General features: G+C 40.3%; 4 protein-coding genes across 5 annotated transcripts; all 4 read right to left on the bottom strand.

The window, feature by feature from the left end:
• Positions 1-660: 660 nt before the first annotated feature.
• Positions 661-3478, bottom strand: LOC105272622 (succinyl-CoA ligase [ADP-forming] subunit beta, mitochondrial). Of its 2 annotated transcripts, none has more exons than XM_011314821.1 (4): positions 3370-3478; positions 1746-2738; positions 1486-1605; positions 661-1325 (listed from the first exon to the last, which is right to left on the bottom strand). In XM_011314821.1, exons 1-4 carry the CDS (start codon positions 3433-3435, stop codon positions 1155-1157), a joined length of 1350 nt encoding a protein of 449 aa, XP_011313123.1. In that variant the 5' UTR covers positions 3436-3478; the 3' UTR covers positions 661-1154. The 2 variants fall into 2 exon arrangements, with proteins under 2 accessions (XP_011313123.1, XP_011313124.1); XM_011314822.1 differs by having other exon boundaries at positions 1746-2742; positions 3374-3472.
• Positions 3479-3843: 365 nt separating this feature from the next.
• LOC105272623 (succinyl-CoA ligase [ADP-forming] subunit beta, mitochondrial) lies at positions 3844-6738 on the bottom strand. Its single transcript, XM_011314824.1, has 7 exons — positions 6535-6738; positions 5853-6109; positions 5541-5703; positions 4991-5258; positions 4609-4913; positions 4379-4498; positions 3844-4201 (listed from the first exon to the last, which is right to left on the bottom strand). Exons 1-7 carry the CDS (start codon positions 6589-6591, stop codon positions 3980-3982), a joined length of 1392 nt encoding a protein of 463 aa, XP_011313126.1. The 5' UTR covers positions 6592-6738; the 3' UTR covers positions 3844-3979.
• Positions 6739-7167: 429 nt separating this feature from the next.
• LOC105272621 (serine/arginine repetitive matrix protein 2) lies at positions 7168-10627 on the bottom strand. Its single transcript, XM_011314820.1, has 5 exons — positions 10331-10627; positions 8507-9108; positions 8183-8349; positions 7905-8073; positions 7168-7797 (listed from the first exon to the last, which is right to left on the bottom strand). Exons 1-5 carry the CDS (start codon positions 10365-10367, stop codon positions 7597-7599), a joined length of 1176 nt encoding a protein of 391 aa, XP_011313122.1. The 5' UTR covers positions 10368-10627; the 3' UTR covers positions 7168-7596.
• Positions 10628-16138: 5511 nt separating this feature from the next.
• Positions 16139-21104, bottom strand: LOC105272620 (frizzled-2; the record flags this gene model as incomplete). The annotated part of the gene is given in 1 exon segment (XM_011314819.1): positions 16139-21104. A coding segment is annotated over 1 exon segment (2154 nt). The 3' UTR covers positions 16139-18906.
• Between the last annotated feature and the right edge of the window lie 1138 nt (positions 21105-22242).

Below are 22242 nucleotides of genomic sequence, written 5' to 3'. Positions count from 1 at the left end.
AATAATTTATATGTATTACATGGATAGTTTATAGTACATTCGACAGGCTAAAAATACAATTTCAATTGCTGTGATTTTATTGTTCTCGATTTTTCAACTGTAAAATAACCAGAGTGATTCAGTTATTGACGTGGACGATGGAGAAGAATACTCGCCAAATAATGAGACCTCATTTATTCATCGAGTTTCCACTCCATGTGCAAATACCGAATCGATGTACAATTTGTCCCCTCATTGCCGACAAATTCCATAACATAATACTGAATCGCAGATCTCTGCATCCAACAAGATCAAAAATAAGTGGCACGTCTAATTAACATCGAACAATAATCGGAACATATTGCAAAACCCCCGAAAACAATCACCGAAATATTACAAACAAAAAAAAATATACAGGAGCAAAATAAATACTCATCACGGAGGATTTAATCTTGAGAGAAACTCAATAAAAAAAATAAATAATATTTACATTTAATGATTGTCATTAAAACTGAATATATAAAACGGGATCTGTAATATTGCATACAAGTTGTTTGATTGCTGATAATAATTTGAATAATTATTGTTTATAATAAATATTATTGCATAAGAATTTTAGTCGGTAATTTTATTCGAGTTATTTTTTCATCTGTGTTATTATCTGTTCTCGTTGGATTTTTATTGTTGTTTGTTATTTAGACATGCAACCCAAAGGTATTACAAAAAAGTGAGAGGGTCAATGGTTCAAGGTAAAACGAATCCACACTCTATCCATAATAATTTTGCCTGCACTTCAATGTGAATCAGCGAAGTCCAATGCTCAGCATTGTTATCACTTCCTCAGATTTTGTTTAATGAATTGTACTAGCTACATGTGCATCATCGCATAACATACGTCAACCGCATTCCTCCTGTTTTTAATAATTATCATAAATATTTAGAGAGGTAAAATCGACAGAGAAGCAGAGACGCGATATTGAGAAAATAATCAGCAAGTTGATGTTACTTTACATCACTTTCAAACGTTTTTTTTTTCCTTTCCATTTGAACACCTTTGATGTGTCCATTGACACGCGTGAGTGCAGTCATATATAATTTTGTTTCCATTGTTTTTTTTTTTTTGGCGACTGTCTAAATGGATACGAACAGAATTGAGTTAATTTGTTTAATGGAATCTACGAGATCGGGGGAATCTCGAAGTTGACACTTAGATTTGCCGAGTGAGCGAGTTTGACAATTGTTGATAGCTTCACTGCTACACGGGCCGCCTCGTCAAGGTCATCCACTGGGACTATCTTCAACCCGGCATTTGCGATCAGAGCTTTCGCCTCGTCTACGTTTGTTCCCTGCAAAATTTCCAATTTTATTCATATTATTATTATGTTATCATTATTTGCAAAAAATAATGATATTCGAAAGAATTCCTTAGGAATGATCCACTGAAAAAAATAAAGTATTAAAAAATTCTCTCGAGTCCAGAACGTAAATAAATAAATTAATGTTTACCTGTAACCGAACGACAACTGGAATTTTGAGATCGAGCTCCTTGGTCGCAGCAATGATACCCTCAGCGATGACGTCACACCTCATGATTCCACCGAAGATGTTGACAAGTAGTGCATGAACCTAAAACAATAAATAAATAAATCAATGAGATTAACACGAGAATCAATTAATTTTCATTTATATTTTTTTTTGTATAATGCACTGAAAAACTTTTTGTGAAAATAATTAATATTGACGTTGAAATTTTGAGAGTTATTTACCCCAGGGTCTGAAGTAATAATTTTGAAGGCTTCCTTGACAGCTGAAGCTGTGGCACCACCACCGACATCCAGGAAGTTGGCGGGCTCACCACCGTGGAGTTTAATAATATCCATGGTTGCCATAGCAAGACCAGCTCCATTCACCATGCAACCGATATTGCCATCGAGTGCAATGTAGTTGAGATCGAACTTGGCTGCTTCCACTTCCTTGGGGTCTTCTTGGCTCCAATCACGTAGGCCAAATAATTGTTTCTGTCTGAATTCGGCATTGTCGTCAAACCGACATTTGCAATCTAATGCAAAATAATTGCCCTGGATATCCTCAGCCAGTGGATTGACCTCCAGCAAAAGGGCATCCTTCTTCAAGAACATGTCGTAGAGATTGAGAATTATTTTACCAATGTAGTCCTTGACATTGCCAAGACCCAGTTTCTCAGCTATGCGTTCAGCTTGATCTTTAGTGATGCCTTTCTGAATGTCAATTGGCTCGTACATTATGGCACTGGGATTCGTAGCTGCTACCTCCTCGATGTTGACACCTCCCTGACTGGAAGCTATTATCACAGGACCACCGAATGCTCGTTCCATCATGACAGCGAGGTAATACTCTTTCCTGGGGAACATCCTCTGTGCCACCATCACAGCATTGCATATTCTACCACCCTCACCAGTCTGTTTAGTTATCAATAATTTTCCTAGCATCTGGGCAGCAAGGGCTTTAGCCTCTTCAGGTGTTTCACACATTTTAACACCGGGAACACTGCTGTCCTTGAAGTGTCCTTTGCCCCGGCCACCAGCCAACACCTGCGCCTTCAGCACGATATCCTTGGTATTGAGGTCAGCAGCAAATTTTGCTGCCTCTTCTGGAGTTTTGGCAACTCCGAATTTCGGGGTGGGAATTCCAGCTTCATTGAGAAGACTGTAACTTATGTGCTCATGGACATTTAAATTCCTCACCGACTGCTTTCCTATACCATTTTTGCACGCTAAAATCTGGAAAGATTCAATCACTCAAAAATCATTCAATCAAATCCTCAAAAATAGTGCGAACACAAAATGTCAATTCACATGAATTCAATTCAATTCAATTTTTAATTCGATTTCCATATTTTCGTAACTCACTGAATAATTGCATCAATTCCTCCTCCATTAAATAATTTTTCACTTAAATCACTCAATTGACATAATAAAAAAATAATATTTTAATTCGACTTCTTCAAAATAATTACGACAGATGCAGTGGCCTTGACGATGAGATGTTTAAAAAAAATGATGACTTCATAAAAAAGAGGTAGCTCGGATTGAGCGATTTTCCGAATATAATTTGCACAATTACCCCCATAAACAAATAAGTTACATAAGTGTCAGTATGTCAAAAAATTGGGTCAACGATGAGGGAGAATGTTGTGACAAAAGGCACCTCAAATCCTTGGCTTCGAATCATCTGACCCTGGCGCTCAATTTAGCATCGAACTAAAACACTGTGCCACGATAATTCTAACATGGAGTTCGCCCACGACTGTAGCAAGACGTTTATTTCCACGAAATTCCGTGAGAATGGACACCGATGGAATTGTTAAGCCATTGTAAAATCTTATTTGCAATATTTTTTAGTGATACTTACCTTCGAGCCGTTAAAACGTGCCAAATTCTCGGCAATTGATATCGTCCGGGACAACATGGTAGCCATCTTTCTACGCCGATGGCAATGGACTGCGGATTGTCAATCTCTCCTGTTACTCGTGCTTCCCCCACTATTTAAACTCCCTGTACTTTAACCAATGATCATTTTTTCCATCATTATTGCCAGCTATTATGACGTCAGGTAACAGTTGGCAGCTTCAAACGAAAAAAATTTGACAGCATGACTCTTATCATATTGTTGGCTACATTAAAAACCCATGAAATTTGTTGTTTCAATAAAAATCTGGCTTTTTTATCAATCAATTCTCACGCGATTCGAAATAATCTAGAGGATTCCCCATGTATTCTCGAAAAAGAAAAATCCAAGGCGGTGGGAAAATTCATTATAAATATTTTGGTTTTCCAAATCATCTGGAGAATTTCCGGAGTCATCTGTCATTGCAAAGGCGACATATTTGGTAGTACAAAATATATTTATTTTTTGATGAACCATTACACGGAATTTCGAGCGACAAAAAAAATTGAAATGTTTGTCTTTCTGGTTGAAGAATAGGTCAATATCGAGGTGTGATGTCATTGAAGCGTCATCGTCAGCATTTTGTGAAACACCTTGAGCGATTCTTATCACAGCCCCCATTTTCTTTTTTATCTGTCTTTAAGGTGATGTTGATATCGAGATTCATGGATCTCGCTAGCTGCACCATTTTAGCGACCTTCACAGATGTCTCAGCAGCCTCTGACATGTCATCCATTGGGATGATCTTCAATTGAGCATCTTGAATTAGCTTTCTAGCCTCCTCCACCTTCGTCCCCTGTTAATTAATTACGTAATTACCTTCCCAGCTGATTGGGAAATTATGACTGATCGAATAATCGCAACAGGCCTTAAACCGAATTTTTCATTTCAATCTTTTATATTCGACAGAATTTTTTTTATTGGCAGCTTATTATTATTATTTTTGTCAGTATAAAAAATAGTAATTAATCACCTGCAATCGCGACACCACGGGTATTTTCAAATCCAACTCCTTAGCAGCTTTAATAATTCCCTCTGCAATCACATCGCACCTCATGATGCCTCCAAAAATATTAACGAATATCGCATCAACCTAAAAAATCTTGATTACTACCCCAAAAGAATTTTATAAAAAAAATGTCTTAAAAAAAAATATCAGGAACTGATTATTCAATGAATTTCGACTGGTGAATAATTTTTTACTTTGGGATCACTGGAGATGATCTTGAAGGCTTCCTTGACGGTTTCTGCACTAGCCCCACCCCCCACATCCAGAAAATTCGCAGGCTCTCCCCCATTGAGTTTTATAATATCCATCGTAGCCATTGCTAAACCCGCGCCATTCACCATGCACGCAATATTTCCGTCCAATGGAATATAATTCAAATTAAATTTCTCCGCCTGAGATTCCCTAGGATCTTTCTGGGTCCAGTCTCGCAGCTCAAATAACTCCTTCTGACGGAATTCCGCACTGTCGTCGAAATTACATTTGCAATCCAACGCATAATCTGAGAATAATCCGCATTATTCTAAATATCTTATAATTATCCTCACGATTCCACTAGATTAATTAAAAAAAACTCACAATCACCGCAGATATCCTCGACCAATGGATTGATCTCCAGAAGAAGAGCATCTTTTTCGATAAAAAGTTTGTAGAGATTGATAATGATCTCCGCAATAGCTTTTCCCCCTTTCTCCTCCAGTCCCAATTTATCGGCGATTTTTTGGGCCTCATCTGGACAGATTCCCTTGTCAATATCGATGGGAAAATATGCGATGGCATCCGGACGACTTGCAGCTGTATCTTCAATGTTAACACCGCCTTCTGTCGATATTATGACTGCCGGCCCCTGTTCGAAGTCCATATTCATTACGTCAATTGACATTCAACTCCGATTATCATTATCATTATTATTATCTCATTCTGTATTTTTATTAATTAATTCCTTGATTACGAGAGTTCGGACATTCATAAAATCAGTGGAAATCGAGTGGCTTCCATTTCTGGTTGAGATTTCAAGTGATTTCTCGGTATTACGGAAGCAATGGATTTAAAAAATTACTGGACCCCGCGCTATGAACTCGTGAGATTAATTCATGTCGGTTTATTATAAGGATTCAGTGAAAATTACGCCAAATGATCGTTCCATCATCACAGCGAGGTAGAATTCCTTCCGGGGAAACATCCGGGTCGTTATCATCACTGTGTTGCAAATTTTTCCCTCGGGCCCTGATTGCTTCGTCACGAGATATTCTCCGATCATTTTTTCCGCGTTCACGCATGCCTGCTCGGGCCTAAAAAATTGTTTCAAGCATGAAGTAATTCAGGAAGATTTTGATAATTTATTGAATGACTTGCTGATTTGTAGATTTTTAAGTGGAATTGGTGTTTCTAAAAAATAGGGACTAGTCACTGAGAATTGGAAATATAAAAAAAAACTCACGTGTCACACAGGACGACTCCACCGATATCTTTTCCCTTGAAAGTTCCTTTTCCTCTGCCACCGGTTAAAACCTGAGCCTTCAATACGATATCTCTGGAGTCGAGACATGTCGCGTGTTCTGCAGCTTCTTCTGGGGTTTTTGCAACTTTGAAGGGTGGGGTAGGGATTCCTGCTTGATTCAAAAGGCTGTACGCCACGTGCTCGTGCACGTTCAGCCTCCTGATCTGATCCTTCACGAGTCTTCGACCCTCCAATAACTGAATCAATATCACTCAATCAATAATCGATTTATTAAAAGATAAGTCACTGGCAGAGTCGATTCAGCTAGTTTTTGAGGTGTACTTCTGAATCTAGAGGAGATAGAAAATTTTTGTGTGAACCTGTTTTGCAAAACTCAGTCCACTCTACAAAAAATATCTTTACAAAAATTTTGATTTTTCTCATAGATTCAGAGATATCTTTCAATAATTCCGCGTCTCACGTGTTATCGTTTCGCTACTGAATTGTAACGAATGAAGCGTAATCGCTGAATTACTCCGAGTCTAACAGAGATAGTGAAATTTTTATTATGACCTTTTTTGTAGCTCTTATTTCACTCTATGAGAGTTGATTCGCGAAAAATTTCGATATTTGTGGTAGATTCGGAGATATTCACGAGTGAATAATAACGAATAAGTGTTACTTGTCGCTTTTGGATGCGGCGAGTCAGGCCGGTCAGCAAAGCACGGGCGGAGTGCATGTCGAATGAATTTCCCAGTTATAAATAAAATAATGAACGCGAGTGATTGTTCCCACTACTGCATGAGCGATTGCCACCCCATACTCTACCCCCGCAATAAAATATGTAATGAGAATATTGGAGAGGATTTCGTGCCCATATTCAAGGCTCAGCACTGAACTTTGACACATTACGAGCTTTTCTGCGATTAAAAACAAAGAAAAAGCGCTATCATTTATTTTTTCTTTGTAATCGTCTATTCCCCTTTATCAGTCATTCATTTATGAGAATTTATCGTCTAAATCGCGCGTGGAATACATTCGTCAATTTCAATATTCAAATGCATCGCAATTAAGACGAATTGAGATTTACCAAATATTTTTCCAATAATTGTTAAAAAATAAGTAAGTTTATTAGACAGATGAATAAAAACCCCTGAAAAAAAAATTCGAGTTTCATAATTTATTTTTTTAATTTCAATAATAAAAAATCAGTCAAACTTCCATTTGATTCCTACGTGATACAAGGTACATTTTCAGTGATTATCATTAAATTAGACAATGTGGGATTGATTGAATATGAAAAACAAACACAATATCCGATAAAATTCTACGGAATAATGTTTATTCAATGCTCCAGTGTAATATGTTCTTAATCATAAGCTTAATAAAAGAAAGATACAATTTTCCTTGAAATCGCACAAAATGAAATGATCCTAAAAGCTAAAACGAATTTCTTACTCTTAGCAAAGATGACAGTGACAAATCTTAAATCGCTAAATTTATGGTGTCCAGTTTATACACGAAGAAAAAACTACAGCCTCACTGTATTAAACTCAAACGATTGTTTCATGATTTCAGTAATTCGTTTCGATAAATTTTCTATACATGTACGCACATAGATGCGCGCTATTCAGCTCTTAGTACTTATTTTCTTGTGGAGAAAAAAAATTCTCAGTGTTTATTTTCTTCAATATTTTTTATCTGCAGTCTTCCATAACGTTCAGTAAGAGTGCAGAGCACTTATTTAGAAAGTGAATCTGTCATTGAGGGTTCGTCCAGTGACACCCAAATTATTTCCAACGCTATACATTACTTCACTGAAAGTACGATCATCGACGTTTGTATTTGAATGGATCAGTGGAACTGTTCGGGTGCGTGATCGTGATCGTGAACGAGATCTGGAGCGTGTGCGAGGACCTCCAAAGAGGGGCCCCCTTGCCAGCTGCTAAAAATTCAATAATTATTTAATATTTTCACATCTGATTATATGATTTTTCCTGAAAACAGCGAAGGAAATGATATAATAGCGAAATGATAAGGGGAAATTAATACCTGAGTGAAATTTGTTGGATTCTGTCGGAATGGGGAACGTCCTCGTGGCAATTGACGTCGACTCATACTTCCACCTTGACTCATCGAACGAGAGCGTGGCCTGGGGCTGTATTCATCTCCCAATGTACACATGAAGTTCACGTTGGGGTGTGGGTTGACTCTAGCAGCGCTGGAAAAATTTTTTACTCGTGATAAAAATTCGATTATTTATCGTGATAAAAATAAATAAATGGGAATGCAGATAAAATTCACGATTACAAATAAATGCCAAATCATACTTCATCCTCAAGAGTTTTTGGTTGTATTGTTGTCGCCTCTGGGCTCGGAGGATCTGGTCTGAACGCAAGCCACCGGCGTTGAAGCTCCTCTGGGAGTTCAGGATTTGCTGGCGTCTCTCTAGCGCTCGCTGTTGCAGATTTGTCAAGGGTTTGGCTGCACGCGGTACCTGAGACATAAAAAAAAAGAGGTGATTAGAATTTTTGGATGAAAAATCGCAACTTCAAGAGGGACTTCTAGACAAAATATGTTTAACAGAATGATTTTAATAAAAAAATAAAATATCTTGACGTGTCAATAAAAAATTATGGACATGAAATAATTACCAAACGATCATTGGGCACAAGTCTCTGACTCTGGCGTTGAAGAAGCAATTGTTTAGCCCTCTTGACACGATTTCTGTATGCAACCTGTGCTGGACTCTGATATCCAAGGCGATTGTAAACAGAATTGGGATCCCTGAGGTTGGGCAAGCTGCTGACCCGTTTGACTCCCTTAGGCTGTCCAGTAAATCTTTTAGCAGTTGCAAGATTATTTCGACTCCTGGAGCGCGTGAGGCCCGGCTTAGCCACCCCACGAACAGCACCAGCTCGCCTCCCAGGGAATCCCTGCCTGTTATTCTGGTTCTTCCTCTCATTGATCTTGATATTCTGCTTACTCTGGACTCTCTTGGTGCCATTCTGCTTATAACGTTGTGCCACAAAGCCACCATTGCTCTGTTGACGCTGTAGACGCCAAGCCTGGCTCTTCTTTGGTGAATTATTCACATTTTTCTTGTTCTTATTGGCAGGCCCACGTCCACGTAAATTATTACCCTTTCCCCGCTGGCCACGCTGGACATTACCCTGACGATTCTTTCTCCCTCCACTCTTACCGTTCACCATTGTTTTTTTCTTTTTATCTTTCCTGTCCAGCTTTATGATGTCATCTTAAAAGGAAGAAAACGGTTGGATTTGTGTTTTGTTTATTTTTTTTTTCTGTGGGTTGATTTTTTGTTTTTGTGAGCGTACGGCCTCAACAGCGATTTCTATAAACAAATTATCATCTCATTTTCGTCAACGCGTTAATCACGAAATTCAGTCACTATTTCAACGACTCCAATTATTCATTATTTTGCTTTTCAGGGATCTCTGGACAGTCGTGTCCTCCACTGCCATCAGCCCAAATAAATTAACGAAACGAAAAATATGGGATTTTTAAAAGGCTCCCGAGACTGGGAAATGAAACGATTGTTATAAAATAAAATTATACAATAAATCGATTGGGAGTTATTTGTCTGTTAGAAATGAATATTTATCGTGCTCCTCATGATCCAAATTATATCGACACTCGATCCATCTCTCCGTGTTTTCTCCACAACTCCATCGTGACAATTCCCTTCGTGAATCGAAACAATTCACAGATGATGTTCGATGATTTATTTATTTAAAACATCTCGTGTAATCTAGCCGAAATGGTCGTGACGAGGATATCCCAGTGGATTGATCACAAATGAAGCACAAAATAGGTGACTAAAATCGTCGATGGATATAAATTATTATTGGATACATCCATATTTGGTTATTGGAATGATAGCCGCCATATTGTTGGAGCTTTCACCGAAGTGAAAACAATATCTCGAGGATTTCACTGTCGTCTCCACTTCACCAATAAAATTCAGTAAAATCCTCACCAATTGACGATAAATTATGGAATCGGTAGTATATTCAGTTGTGTGAAACATCTCCCAGTCGACCATACGATTTATACATCTCGGTGCCTAAATTATCTCATTAACTCATCGTGTTGATTATCCGTTAATTAGGGTCAATCAAACGTTAATAAAAAGCCTTGAAATCGCTGTCGGGTTTTATTAGCATCGGTATTATTCCCTGGATTATGTCGTTCCTTCTATTGCGTATTTATGTTGAATCTCTTGACCATTTTGAAAACAAGAAACAGCTCGTCATAATCCGCCATTTTGGGTGCAACCTCGTTTCTCTCGTTATTTCACTCCCAGTCGTGGGGGATTATTAATAGTTAAGGTTGTTTTATCAGTAATTGTTGTTTTGGGATTGATGCAGCCGTACGCTCACGATTATTTATGCTCATGGGTTTTATAGATCGCGATGGTTTTTGGCTTTTGGCATTTCGATACGATAGCCACTTACCGAGAGACATGTTCACTTTTGCATCACCTTCCGCCATTTTTCTGGCGTTTTTTTTTCAATGGCTTTTGTGGATCTCTTTTTTTTTTCAACTTCTCTCTGGCTTTTACCCCGGATTTACGCGGAATTTTTGGGTTATCGTTTTTGGGAGCACTTTACACAGATTTTTTAAAGTAATTACCGACTGGACTGCCAACTGCGAGACTGTCAACTCCTTGACTTCGCGATATGGCAGGGATGACTGACGCTCGAACTGATGGAGGAGAATTTCCAGCGTCCAGAGACAAAGACCTGGGTAGAGGTAAAGAGGATTGACTAAAGTAGAGGCTCAGTTCTGGGGGTTTGAGTGACTCCAGCGACATCATAGTACTGCACCCTAAAAGAGGGAGGGCGCCTCGCGCAATGGGGGTGTCTGTCCGTTTTTCAAAAATCGATAAAAAAAATTTTTTGTGAAAATTCCCGGGAAAACTCGTGATTTCTTAGTAGAGGACCTCTCCATTAGTCCAAAAAAATATTTAATTCAATTAAGAGAGGAAAATAATTTTTTTTTCATTACGGATACCTTCCAGATCGATAAAATATCCGATTTCTTTTCATTTGTATCTGCCAAATAGTATCTCCTCGTCCGTTAGATGGCAGCTGAAACACTGAAAAGTAGAATAAGAAATATTACCATATCACGGTAAAATTGCCAGTAAAATTAATTTCTAAACCAAAGCAATTGATAACGCGAGTCTAATTCTGGAAACTTGGATAACGCGATTATTCAATAGAGGAACAATTATTTATTTATAATTTTTTAATGCCTGCAGAGGAGAGTTGGCAGTTGTAAATGATTGATCAATGGGAAATCATTGATCATCCCTGATTTATCAGGGCGAAGATCGAGTAGTCAATTCTCATCAAACGAAAAAAATCAATTCCCCTCCCATGAAAACCGTGAGATAACGAATTCAAAGATTCCTCTTATTCCACCGTAATTGGAGTGGATCACTGAATATTCAAAAATTATTCCACGTGAAATCACAATGATCGTTGCAGTAATCTCCACAACAGAGTAAATAATAAACAATCGGTGAAAGCCAAATGTGCGTCACATGCGAGTGTAGAATACGCGTGTCATCTATGCAAATTCCACTTCAATTCAGAAATTGAAGGTCTACATGCGTATCAGGGATTCAGTTTTTCCAATTATCCATCGACATTAGCATTTGGCAATTAACACCGAAGGCTTTGAGAACGCCAGGTTTGCTTTCATCATCGGAATGAATGCAACCGACTACCCCAGGACTATCGTTTTTCCATCACAGAGTGCGTAGGTTGCAGTTTGAGCTTTTCAATGGCTAGAATGAATGGGGAATCCCCGGATTGACTAGGCGATGGATGGGAAATTTGTCAGGTGATGGTCAGGCAATTGGTGAAAATCGATAAGAATTGTTAAGACCATCAATTGAGATTGACTAGGTCTTGGCTAGGTTCTCATCAGGTTCTATTCTTTTACGGTCAATTTTCTCACCAAGTCAGTAGCCACTACACAACACGTCATTCGACACGCACTACGTGACGACTTCCCACATCAATTCTCCACGAAGCGTGTCCAAACGCTCTATTTGCAATTTCCACTTTGTTTTCTCATCCATCAGGAATTAACTCCCAATCCGAGAATAATTATCGTTTATCGTCAGTGAAAATGGCAGCCAAAAGTTGGAGGAGAGCGATAAGCTCTCATTATCTTTCGAGGATGAACCGAAATCTCTCCAGAAATTTCGGATGAGCCAAATCCAGTCCATTGACCTGATTCTCCGGGATTTTTTTCTGGAAAAAAAAATCCACGGTTTTTATTCCGCCAATCGGTGGATAAAAAGCGTAAGGAATACAAACGAACCAAACAGATTGGCTTGAATTCATGTTTTTTCTCTTGCTCGGATGTAGGCACGCCCGACGTAGCCTTCTCTGTTCTGAAAATAGTACCACGGAAATCCTGGCCTCCATGTTTGCCACGGCTTCTTCGGGGTGTGTATTTGCAGCGCTGCCTGAGAAAGCAAATGAAAACTAACGTTCGATAACTAGAGAAAATTGAATTAAAAAAATTATACCATTTTTTTATTCCAGCAATCGTGAAAATTTCCGCGAAATCTCGCGGTTCGTTCTGGCGATCACTCATTCAGTTGGATTTTCACGATTTTTTTTCTAGTGCCATTTGGCAATCGATTTTCATTCTTCTTTTTATAGGAGGATAATAGTTATAATTATTTTTAGTGAATGGAGTTGTTGGTTGATTATTGAATTATGGATTTAGGAATGTGATAACAATTTGGATTGGAGTCATGTTTTGTCTAGACATCCAGTTGTTTTTATAATAATTTTGTGATTTGTTTTTCAGTTGGAGAAACACGAGACGTTTGTACCACCTTCCTGCCGATTGATTGAAGTTTCGTATATAAAACTCATTGTGTATTCCTCTGATATACCGAGAGTGCAAGTACGATCGAACGGTCTCGTCACGATTCTGTTTTCGTTCTGTCGTAAAAACTTTATTAACATGTCGTGCAGTTTTATGACGAGTCGTACTCGACCAGTCGTATTACTATCGATTTGATTGTGTTATCAGATTAGGGGGCAGGGGTATTATATCCCCTGGACATGACAGGGGATGGACGATATTCCTGGTGCAGCGATAATCAACCGGTCATTATCTGAAAATTACCGGAGATGATGATGATTCCATAATGCGATGATAAATTCATCAGGAACTCAGGCCAAGGTCCAGTATGGCGAGAAAAAATTCTCGGATCGACAGAAATTTTCCGAAAAGCTGTGGAAAATATAAGTTTTCTTATAACAAAAATTATAATTCATTTTTTATCTTCGATTTTCTCTGTCAATTAATCGCCCTCAATTTTTTTTTTATTTTTTACTGAAAATTTTAATCCTCAAACTTTGGAAAAATTTTCTTCAATATTTTCCAAGGATAATCGTTGAGAAAAAATTACTCTAGTCTTCAATCTATTTGGAGGAATAGATTGAATAGAAGACGGTAAAGACATGAATGAGTTTCATTGTAGTTCATTATTTGGAACGAAAGACAATTAAAGATGCATGAAATAGCACGTGCTGGGTCGTTCCGAGTTGAAACTGCAACAGTTAACGAAACGATCTCATTGTCGATGTCTGCCACAAGCATATAGATCGTAAAAGACCGGGTGTTTTCATCCCATTAAACATCACCAATGTTTCTTCAGTGTTTCGATATCAAGATTAAACCGTACCACATTATTCAACACGCTGGCAGAGTCAAAGGCCCCATGCGGGCTTGGAATAATATTACGGTAAGCCGGACTGATCCACCAATTGATCGACAGGATATTCCTCCGAAAAAACACTCCAAAAACCGATAATCGCGATCCAAAATAAAAATCCTTATTTTCTAGGAATTATTCCCGAAAAATTCATTTTATTACAAACTTTATTTTATTTTTAATTATTTTAAAAAGTTACGTTTTATTGAAACTTCATGAAAAAATCATGATTGAATGTGAGAATTAAATGAGTTCTGAATTTAAATTAGCCGCCTTAGACTGCGCCAATGAGGAGCAAGTGGCGTTCGAGATATCGATAGTCTCGATGTTTGTTCAGGTTATGGTAGAAATTTTTTTTTCACTGCAGATCCAGTGGGCAGTCGATCATTGTAGCTCGCCGGTTCGTGCAGCTGTTGTCACAGGCTGTGGATTAACGGTACCACCGATGAATCTAATTTGAATGATATCGAAAGGGCTGCCATCCACAACCAATGAGAAAGACACAGTCTATTGTCGGGTTCAATTGCCCCCAGCGAGACGTCAATGCCCGCATGAAACCCAAGATTCGATATCGCATTTTCACGCGGCAAATCAGCCCCACATTTTCCCCCTGAAAATCAATTTCTTCCCAAAATTCAAATATCCGTGGGAATGCCATCAATATTTCAACGAACGGATAAATAAACCGAGTCGGCAACTCTCTGAAATATTTGGGGGTTACATACCGAATAACCTTGTCTGGGTTTAGTCTAAATGCGTCACGGTTGTAACCATGCAAAGTGCTTTTGCGAATTGGCCCCTTGTTTCGCAGAAATTCACACGAGAGGTTCATCTCATTGAAAAGAAAATCGCCATCAGTGGGATCCATCGGTGATCATGTTACCTGAAAATATCGAAAAAAAATCGATGACGCGATGACAGATTTAACTGTCAGACCTCGGGGGGTGGCACCTCCCCAGTGACGAGGAAAAATTCTCGGATTAGAAATTTTTATTTTTCAATTTGATTTTCAATCGAGTGAAGAATTGATATTTTTCGAACAACGGAGAGGATATCTCATTAGCCTTCGATGATCTACCCTGTTCTGGCGATAATATAATGCCCTCAGAAGCAAAAGGGCTCCGCAAAAATACAAACGGGTATATTAATTCTGGCCGGCAATAACGAGTCGTGCGTTACTGATGGCTTTTGATATTTGTTGCCAGTCTCCACGATAGTCGCGTTACCCTAGACTTTTTTTTTCATCCTCTCTACTCCTCTCATTTTTTTTTTTTCGGAATACTGCGAATAGCCCTGGGCGTATTTGCTCTGCACTCAGCCTCCCTCGTGTGTGAATACTAATTAGCCGACCATGAAAACCCTCTCCTGCCCCTGAACTACGTCTTGAATCATCTATTATTTTTTGGGAAAGGCTCAAACGAATCCCACGGGATTCAATCCCTCGTTGTTAAAAATTTGTTTAATTAAAAATTCGCAATGTGTCATGTTCTTAATTTACGATTGCATAAATAAAAATTCTCATCATCTTCAAATGAAAAACAATTAATCCCTGAATTTCCATAAAAATTCACATTGACTAACAATAAAAAATATCATTATTCCAAATATCATAATATCAAATAATAACAATTAAACACAATTAAACACAATTAAACACATTATCATTTATATTATATGAACATTTTCTAAAATTCGTGACATCGAAAAAATTTTTAAAAACAAAATTAATCCCCTGAAAATTCCAAAAATTATTTCCCGAATTTTTGGGAGACCGGATAGTTGCTCCTGAAGATGATGTTCCTCCGGAAGCGAAACCTGGTGAAAAAGGTGACCCTGGTGGACCGGTAATAATCCGGCAGATACTGCACTTCAGTCGTTATCTCTCCTAGTTAACAATTAACCCAAAATAAAAAACGATCAATTGTGGTTTATTATAGCGGTACGATTAGAAAAATAATTCCGGGTGGCTTGTGCAAGCGGTTAGCTTAACGAGCGTGTACGAATGACTAAGAGATTCCTATCTGGCCGCTGGGCCAACTGTGGGCGGTAAACGTCAGACTGCCGCGCGTATAAGTTGTTTATGGCGGTTGATACGCGGGACCCAGGAAACTTTCAAGTGGAAAAGATGGAGAGAGACGGAGAAACACTTGGTGGGCCATAAATTTTTAGTCCCTGCGCATCGTCTGGGGCCCTTTCTGTTGAGGGTGGTTCGGGGCGATTCCCGTGGTGTTTCTCTGTCTCCGATTACCGTGTCCTTGACGAGACATTCTGAACCATCCTGGACACAGCTGAACCACCACCAGATTTTCTCCATTGACGAGCCACTTTTCCCCACTCGTCACGAAATATCCTATTTTTATTCCAAAAATCATTATCATCAAATCTCTGTGCAAATGCAGAAAAAAAAAATCACAGCGAAATTGATTTCTGGATTGAATGAGAATTGAGGGTGGAGGGGATAACGAAAAAGTAAAAGCCTTTGTTTTTTATAATTAAATAATAATAAAGTGTATTAAAAAATCGTATACAATTTTGATTACCATACGCGGTAATGGACAGCCGTGTTTCCCCCTTGGATACGACTATCCGTTTATTCAATACGAAAATCCTGGCGGGGGGAGGGGGTCCGGGAAGAAATATCTGGAGTTGCATAAAAAAGATGGAATATTGGAGGGAATGGGGAAAGAGAGCCAGAGAGTTCCACTTAAACAATCGAGATGACATGCTGAATTTTTGGTTCTACTTCTCCCCTTTCTTCGTCTTTCGATCGATTCATTTATTGACATCGTGACAGTTATCGCTTCATTAAGTGACTTACAAATTTTAATCGTTTACAAAGTTTCTGGTCTTTCTCCTCCATCTCGATTTTCGCCTGGGATTTAATTTTCTTAGGTTCTTGTCTCTCCTCCGAAGTGATATGTGAGACCAACTCTCAGTGACATTCCATTTTATAATTAATTATCCCTACACATTCACTCACTGCGTCATTATCCAAAAGATTCTTGTTTCCTGGAGAAAAATCTCGTCCATTTTACTCCGAGGTCGGAAAATCGTCGAAGCACCAACCGAATTTCCACGAAATAAATTAATTTTTCATTTATTGTAGAAATAATCAGAACTAAAATTCTTCTTTCAGCTTGTGGAAAAAAATCGAATTTTTTTTTTAAATAATCGATGATTTTTCCATGGCAATAACGATTCTTTTACCGCACGCGTGTTATTTCTGTTTTTCTCTCCCGTTTAACTCTAGACACCAATTTTTTTTTTGTATTTTGAGGCAATTTCTGGTTCTCAATGGGCGTATGTCATATTAGTCAGCATGATCTGAATAGAAAAGTAGATTCGGGGCTGTTGAAATTTTTTGGATGACAGCATAAAAAATTCGAGACGTTTCCAAATAAAAATTGAAACCCGAAATCATACAACTGACTCTCCGATTAATAATTTCAAATGCATAACCAATTTGAATCACCCAAAAAAATTCCAACAGCGCGTGAAAATTTCGTCTCGATGGGAAAAAAAAAACGTAAAATCCCTCGTACCTCCTACAACACCGGAATTACCTGGAAAGACTTACAAATTTATGTACTTATGTATTTAATAATTGTTCCAACTACACAACTATATCGGACTGTGTTAATGTTCGCCTCACAAAGATCGAATAAAACCCAATTGTGTCTGTAAACCCCTTAAATCACGCTGAAATCGCATGTTACATATAGTGTAATGTTTTCTACGGTGCACGTGGCTGAGTTCTCCCCACTGATACATTTTACATTTTCTATCCTCAGTTTCACCTGAGAAAATAGCTCACAGCGAAGTACAATCGCGAATGGGGAGTGGATGAAGAAAGGGACTCTGGTAAGGTACCGGATAAGTCTTTAATATCTCTTCATCTATTGACGATTCTATGGTTGAGTACGAAAGAACATTATAATTACTGATATCTCTGAATTTGCGGTAAAAAAACATTGGGATCTACACAATTTCCCTGTAAACTCACACACAATTCGAATCCTAACAATCCCTCCTTCTCTATTTCATCTGGACCCTGCCAATCTCTTGAACTCTGTACAAAGAAAATTCTTCCACCTCTATGTACATTACCTAACCTCTAGAATATATATTTACATTATAAACCTTCATTTGTCTGCTTCTAACCTATACACTTTCCTTACCGCTGCCCCCACACCGTCGACTTATCAAATCGTTATCACCGATAAAATCGATAAATTGACGATAAACCGAGGTGAGAGCCTCTAATCAGTACACACCTATGCGTAAACGGCTAGTAGATAAATAGACAATACGAATACACATTAGACGGACATGCACTTGAGTCCACGGAGACACACAAGTATAAAGTATAAAAGAAAATCAGATAATCGCAGCATAGATTGCATAAAGAAGGAGAGATGCCAACTAGAGGGGCCCTATACCGATCATTTAGATTAAAAAACACACATACAAAACATCGCATTCTCACGTTCGCGCAAACTCACTAGCCAGAGTATCTCAATACGGCGTGTCTTCACGGACGGTGATTCCCCGGCTTCGATACATGACCAATAGGGCGGTTTTCATGAGCGACATATTTCCCTCGCCCCTCGACGTACTGCAAATAAATTTAAAAAATCCTGAAATTCTACACATCAATTTCAGTTTCAAATCGTTTGAGATTTCAATTTTTCGGATGATTTCTATTCACATTTATTTGAAAGTTACTCGAATGAACAACAGGAAAATTATCGTCCATGAAACCGACCGCAAAATTCAATGGAGGAACGTCGAAATGACAGATTTATCAAATCACCGCTACATTGACTCCCGGAGTTCGGGCACTTCCATATTTTTTCGGAGTCCCTCGTTTATACGTATATTCGGCAAATATTAATGGCAGTTTAGTTGTTTGTTGTTTTTCATTGCATTCCATTCGGTTGCGTTCTGTTTCTCTACTCACACACAGCATTATCACTACCACCCGATAACGGGTCCAATTGTAGATCAGACATCAGTAGCTTGTGTGTACGAAGGCGCTAGGCCATGCGCTGGGGTCAATGGTCCAGTTGTTGATGCCAATGATCTTCTCGAGTAGATAGTAGCTGCTGAATGTGGTGTATGGGGCGCAGTGTGTGCTGGCGTATGCCTCCTTGAGGCTGAGGCGAAAGGCTAAATGGGTCCGTAGTTGCTGAGAGCTGATGGCCTCTCGTGCTGCAACTGATTTTGCTGCTGGGTGTCGCAGCCCGCTGTATTCATATCGCCTCCCGCCGACTGGTGACGTCATACGTGCGAAAGCGGTGGCTGTTTGAGGACATGATGATGAAGATGATGTTGAGAGGCACTGGCAACGCTACCAGGTGGTAATAAAGCACTGCCCGGACCGGAGGCAGCATAGCTCGGCATCATCGAGCGTCCCTTCATGCTTGCACTGCCAATACCACTGACACCAGTGACACCAGCCATACCAGCATTGCCACCAGCAGCTGCACCACCACCAAAGAGACGTCTCCAGAGCCTCCGCCAGGAGTCCACTGTCTTGCCACTCCATATCCAAACACCCGAGGTTATTCCCACAGCAAGTGCCATGAAGTATTTCAGCATGAGAACTGAATAGTACGGCCTTGTCCGGGCCTCGCACTGACACGCTATACCACGGAGCCACTCAAGCCGGAATGATGACTCGTACAGGTAGCAACCGAGTACAGCACCAGCTGGCACTGTATACAAAACCGAGAAGACACCGATGCGGATCATGAGCTTTTCCAATTTGTCAGCCTTGGCTCCTGGTTGTCGTTTGATGACTGATCTTATCCTGAAGAGGCTTACAAAACCAGCGAGCAGAAAGCTAGTCCCCAACAGGAGATAGACTAGAAGTGGTACCAGAATGAATGTTTGTACACCACCAGGTGCGACTGTACAAACACCAGCGACTGGATCGCCCTCGACACCACCAGCCAAGAGCGCCCAGACAGTTTGTGCTGTGGGTGCTAGCCAAGCGGCTAGATGAAAGTACTGTGAGTAAGAGGCTATGGCCTCGTTGCCCCATTTGAGGCCGGCTGCCAAGAACCAGGTGAAGGCGAGTATTACCCACCACACGGACGAGGCCATTCCGAAGAAGTATATCATGAGGAAAACAGTGACGCATGCACCGGGTCCTTGTGGCCCGGACTTGAGGGCCGGTCCGTCGCATGCTATTTCCTCATGGCCCATGACACTGCGCGCCAGATATCCTAGAGATACCACGAAGTAACAAGCAGAGAGAAAGACGATGGGCCTCTCTGGATACTTAAAGCGTTGTGTGTCGATGAGAAATGTGGTTACGGTTGTGAGTGTGCTTGCTGCGCATAGGCCGCTCCACAGGGCCAGCCAAACGGCTGCGAATCCCCTTTCCTCGGTGGTGAGGAAGGCTCCGTGGCAAGGTAGGGCGCAGTTCTTTAGAACATTTCCATTCCCCAGTGCAATGTCTCTGCTTACCATTGGGCCGATCCCCCCGGACATCGGTACTCCCACCGCGTGCATGCTTCCGAGAACCGTGTGGTCGTTTCCGCCGACACTTGTTACCCCCAGGGGTACGAGTGGTGCTTTGCAACGGCACTCGCACTCCCTTGTTCTGTCCCCTGGAGGATTTTGGCAGTTTTTTTGATTCTTACCAGGTTTGCAGCGTGCTGGAGCGGTTTTTGATGGTCGAGTTGGACGGGCCGGTCCAGCAGCTGGAATTGGTGGACTGCTTGGATGACCCGCACCACTACCACCGCTATTGGCGTGATTGTCCTGCTCCATGCATAGATTCTCCGGATCACCCTGGACCGGGAGCCGCTCGCAGGCCATTCTCTCTGGCCAGGAGAAACCGTACTGCTGCATCAGCGGTGCACATCCAGCTCGCGCCCTCTCGCAGACACTTCTGCAGGCCGGCAATGGTTTACTGTATTCCGGAAGACAAATCGGTGTGTACATCGAGCAGAGGAAGAACTTGAGATCCGGCGAGCACTTGATCTCCACAAGTGGCCAGAACTGGTGCACCTCAAGACCCGCCTCCTCCTGGGTGTCGTGATTCAATTCGTTTGGCATTGCCGTCAGGTTATAACCTATTCCTCGGCACATCGGTATCGTTATGTCCTCACATCTGCCATTTCCGTTAGAACCAACGCTCATCACTGAGTGACCGATGGTACCACCACCGAGACCATTTCCTAGACCACTTGCACCACCTGCACTGCCACTTGACGGCGATCCTATCGCTGACGATGACACGGGTGATGATGAAGATGATGATGCTGATGAAGATCCTGACGATGGACCAACGCTGTTTGCCGGGCCCGTTGCGGATTCCGATCTGACATTTGGTACTGCTGTCACCGTGAGGACTAGGGGAAAGAGAATGAGTAGAATCGCTGGCATTCCTCCACTGGTCAGCGGAACTCGGTTCCGTCCCATTGCGTCCTCCGGATGATTTATAACTGGTATGGCATCACTCCAATCTGCAACAATCAAGGGGTTTTCGTTGTAATTTCTGATCAATAGAAAAAAAACACTTATACGGGATCCCAAGGGGATAAATAATAATAAATAATCTCGGTAATTTACTTCGCTGTATTTCAGACTTATGACTTTTACGCGTGCCTTCGGGTTCTTATAATAGAGATTCAACCGGAACACGTGACCGGAGTGAAATGTTATTGTACGGTGATCGTGTTAGTTCAAACGTTTGTTAAACTTTGAAATGCACGCTTATAGCAACTCCTACCCCATCTTGGTGGTGATATTTATATCGCTTGGGAACTCCGGGCGTACGGTATTATTCCCATTCATTTATAAGGTACACATCATTCTCTCTTCCGTGTCCTACGTGTGTGGCTTTCAATGGAATGAAAACCGAAGAATAATAATGAAGGAATATGACAAAGCTCATTCTTCAAATAAGCATTAAGGGCCTCATCAGTTGTCTGTATTTGAAATCGATGGCTCTTCTGGTTCTCATGGAAGCGAGAACAAGTATTCATGAATTGAAAATGTTTGAATTGTCCTTTTAAGAAAAATTTCTATATCTATATTGTAATTATAAAAAAAAAATTAATAAAAATGGTGTGTGAACATTTGGAATGTGTTTCCGAAGAATTGATCAATCATTTCCTCTCCAATTAAATGAATCATCATTTTTTGTTATTCTAGTGACAGGGGATATTTGTCCCAGGGGTCCCTTTCGCACCACTCGACGTCGGAACGTGCGATTTGTGGAGAGGGAAAGGTACGTCTCGGTCAGGATAACGAGTCCTTCAGCCCTGAGGGTTGCACTGCTGCAGCTATTACCAATACAACTTGATTCCTGTCATTCTCCACGGCACCAATCTCCCCCACTTCATGTGCGAAACCTTTTGCACGTGACTCATGCGAGGGAGCAGCCGTCGCCTGACAGACCACTTGGTCACGGTAGCACCGGTGGATAAAAAAAAATAAATAAGAGGAAAGAGACAAGAAAAATAGTGTGCACTCGCGTTATCCACCTGAATCGTTGCAATATATACATCAGAAAGCTGCTGATGGTATTCCTGGAATCTGGATGAGGTTTCCCTGCACGAATTCCTCGCTAACTGCACGCAATAGTCCTCGGTTCCTGGA

This window comes from Fopius arisanus, unplaced genomic scaffold, assembly GCF_000806365.1.
Source record: "Fopius arisanus strain USDA-PBARC FA_bdor unplaced genomic scaffold, ASM80636v1 scaffold00223, whole genome shotgun sequence".
In the NCBI taxonomy this organism is placed as follows: domain Eukaryota; kingdom Metazoa; phylum Arthropoda; class Insecta; order Hymenoptera; family Braconidae; genus Fopius; species Fopius arisanus.
The sequence above is the reverse complement of the archived record's forward strand: the minus strand, read 5'-3'. Positions and strand labels throughout refer to the sequence as shown.

Bases quoted from the DNA above. Each gene is read 5' to 3' on its own strand.
- LOC105272622 (XM_011314821.1), bottom strand. From the start codon at position 3,435: ATGGCTACCATGTTGTCCCGGACGATATCAATTGCCGAGAATTTGGCA. The intron at 2,739-3,369 runs GTAAGTATCACT...GAATCTTTCCAG, and splicing joins CACGTTTTAACGGCTCGAAG to ATTTTAGCGTGCAAAAATGG. The intron at 1,326-1,485 runs GTAAACATTAAT...GAAATTTTGCAG, and splicing joins CAGTTGTCGTTCGGTTACAG to GGAACAAACGTAGACGAGGC.
- LOC105272623 (XM_011314824.1), bottom strand. From the start codon at position 6,591: ATGCACTCCGCCCGTGCTTTGCTGACCGGCCTGACTCGCCGCATCCAA. The intron at 4,914-4,990 runs GTGAGTTTTTTT...GATTATTCTCAG, and splicing joins CGAGGATATCTGCGGTGATT to ATTATGCGTTGGATTGCAAA. The intron at 4,202-4,378 runs GTGATTAATTAC...ATTAATTAACAG, and splicing joins CCGTGGTGTCGCGATTGCAG to GGGACGAAGGTGGAGGAGGC.
- LOC105272621 (XM_011314820.1), bottom strand. From the start codon at position 10,367: ATGGCGGAAGGTGATGCAAAAGTGAACATGTCTCTCG. The intron at 9,109-10,330 runs GTAAGTGGCTAT...CTTCCTTTTAAG, and splicing joins AAAAGTGAACATGTCTCTCG to ATGACATCATAAAGCTGGAC. The intron at 8,074-8,182 runs GTATGATTTGGC...AAATTTTTCCAG, and splicing joins CAAAAACTCTTGAGGATGAA to CGCTGCTAGAGTCAACCCAC.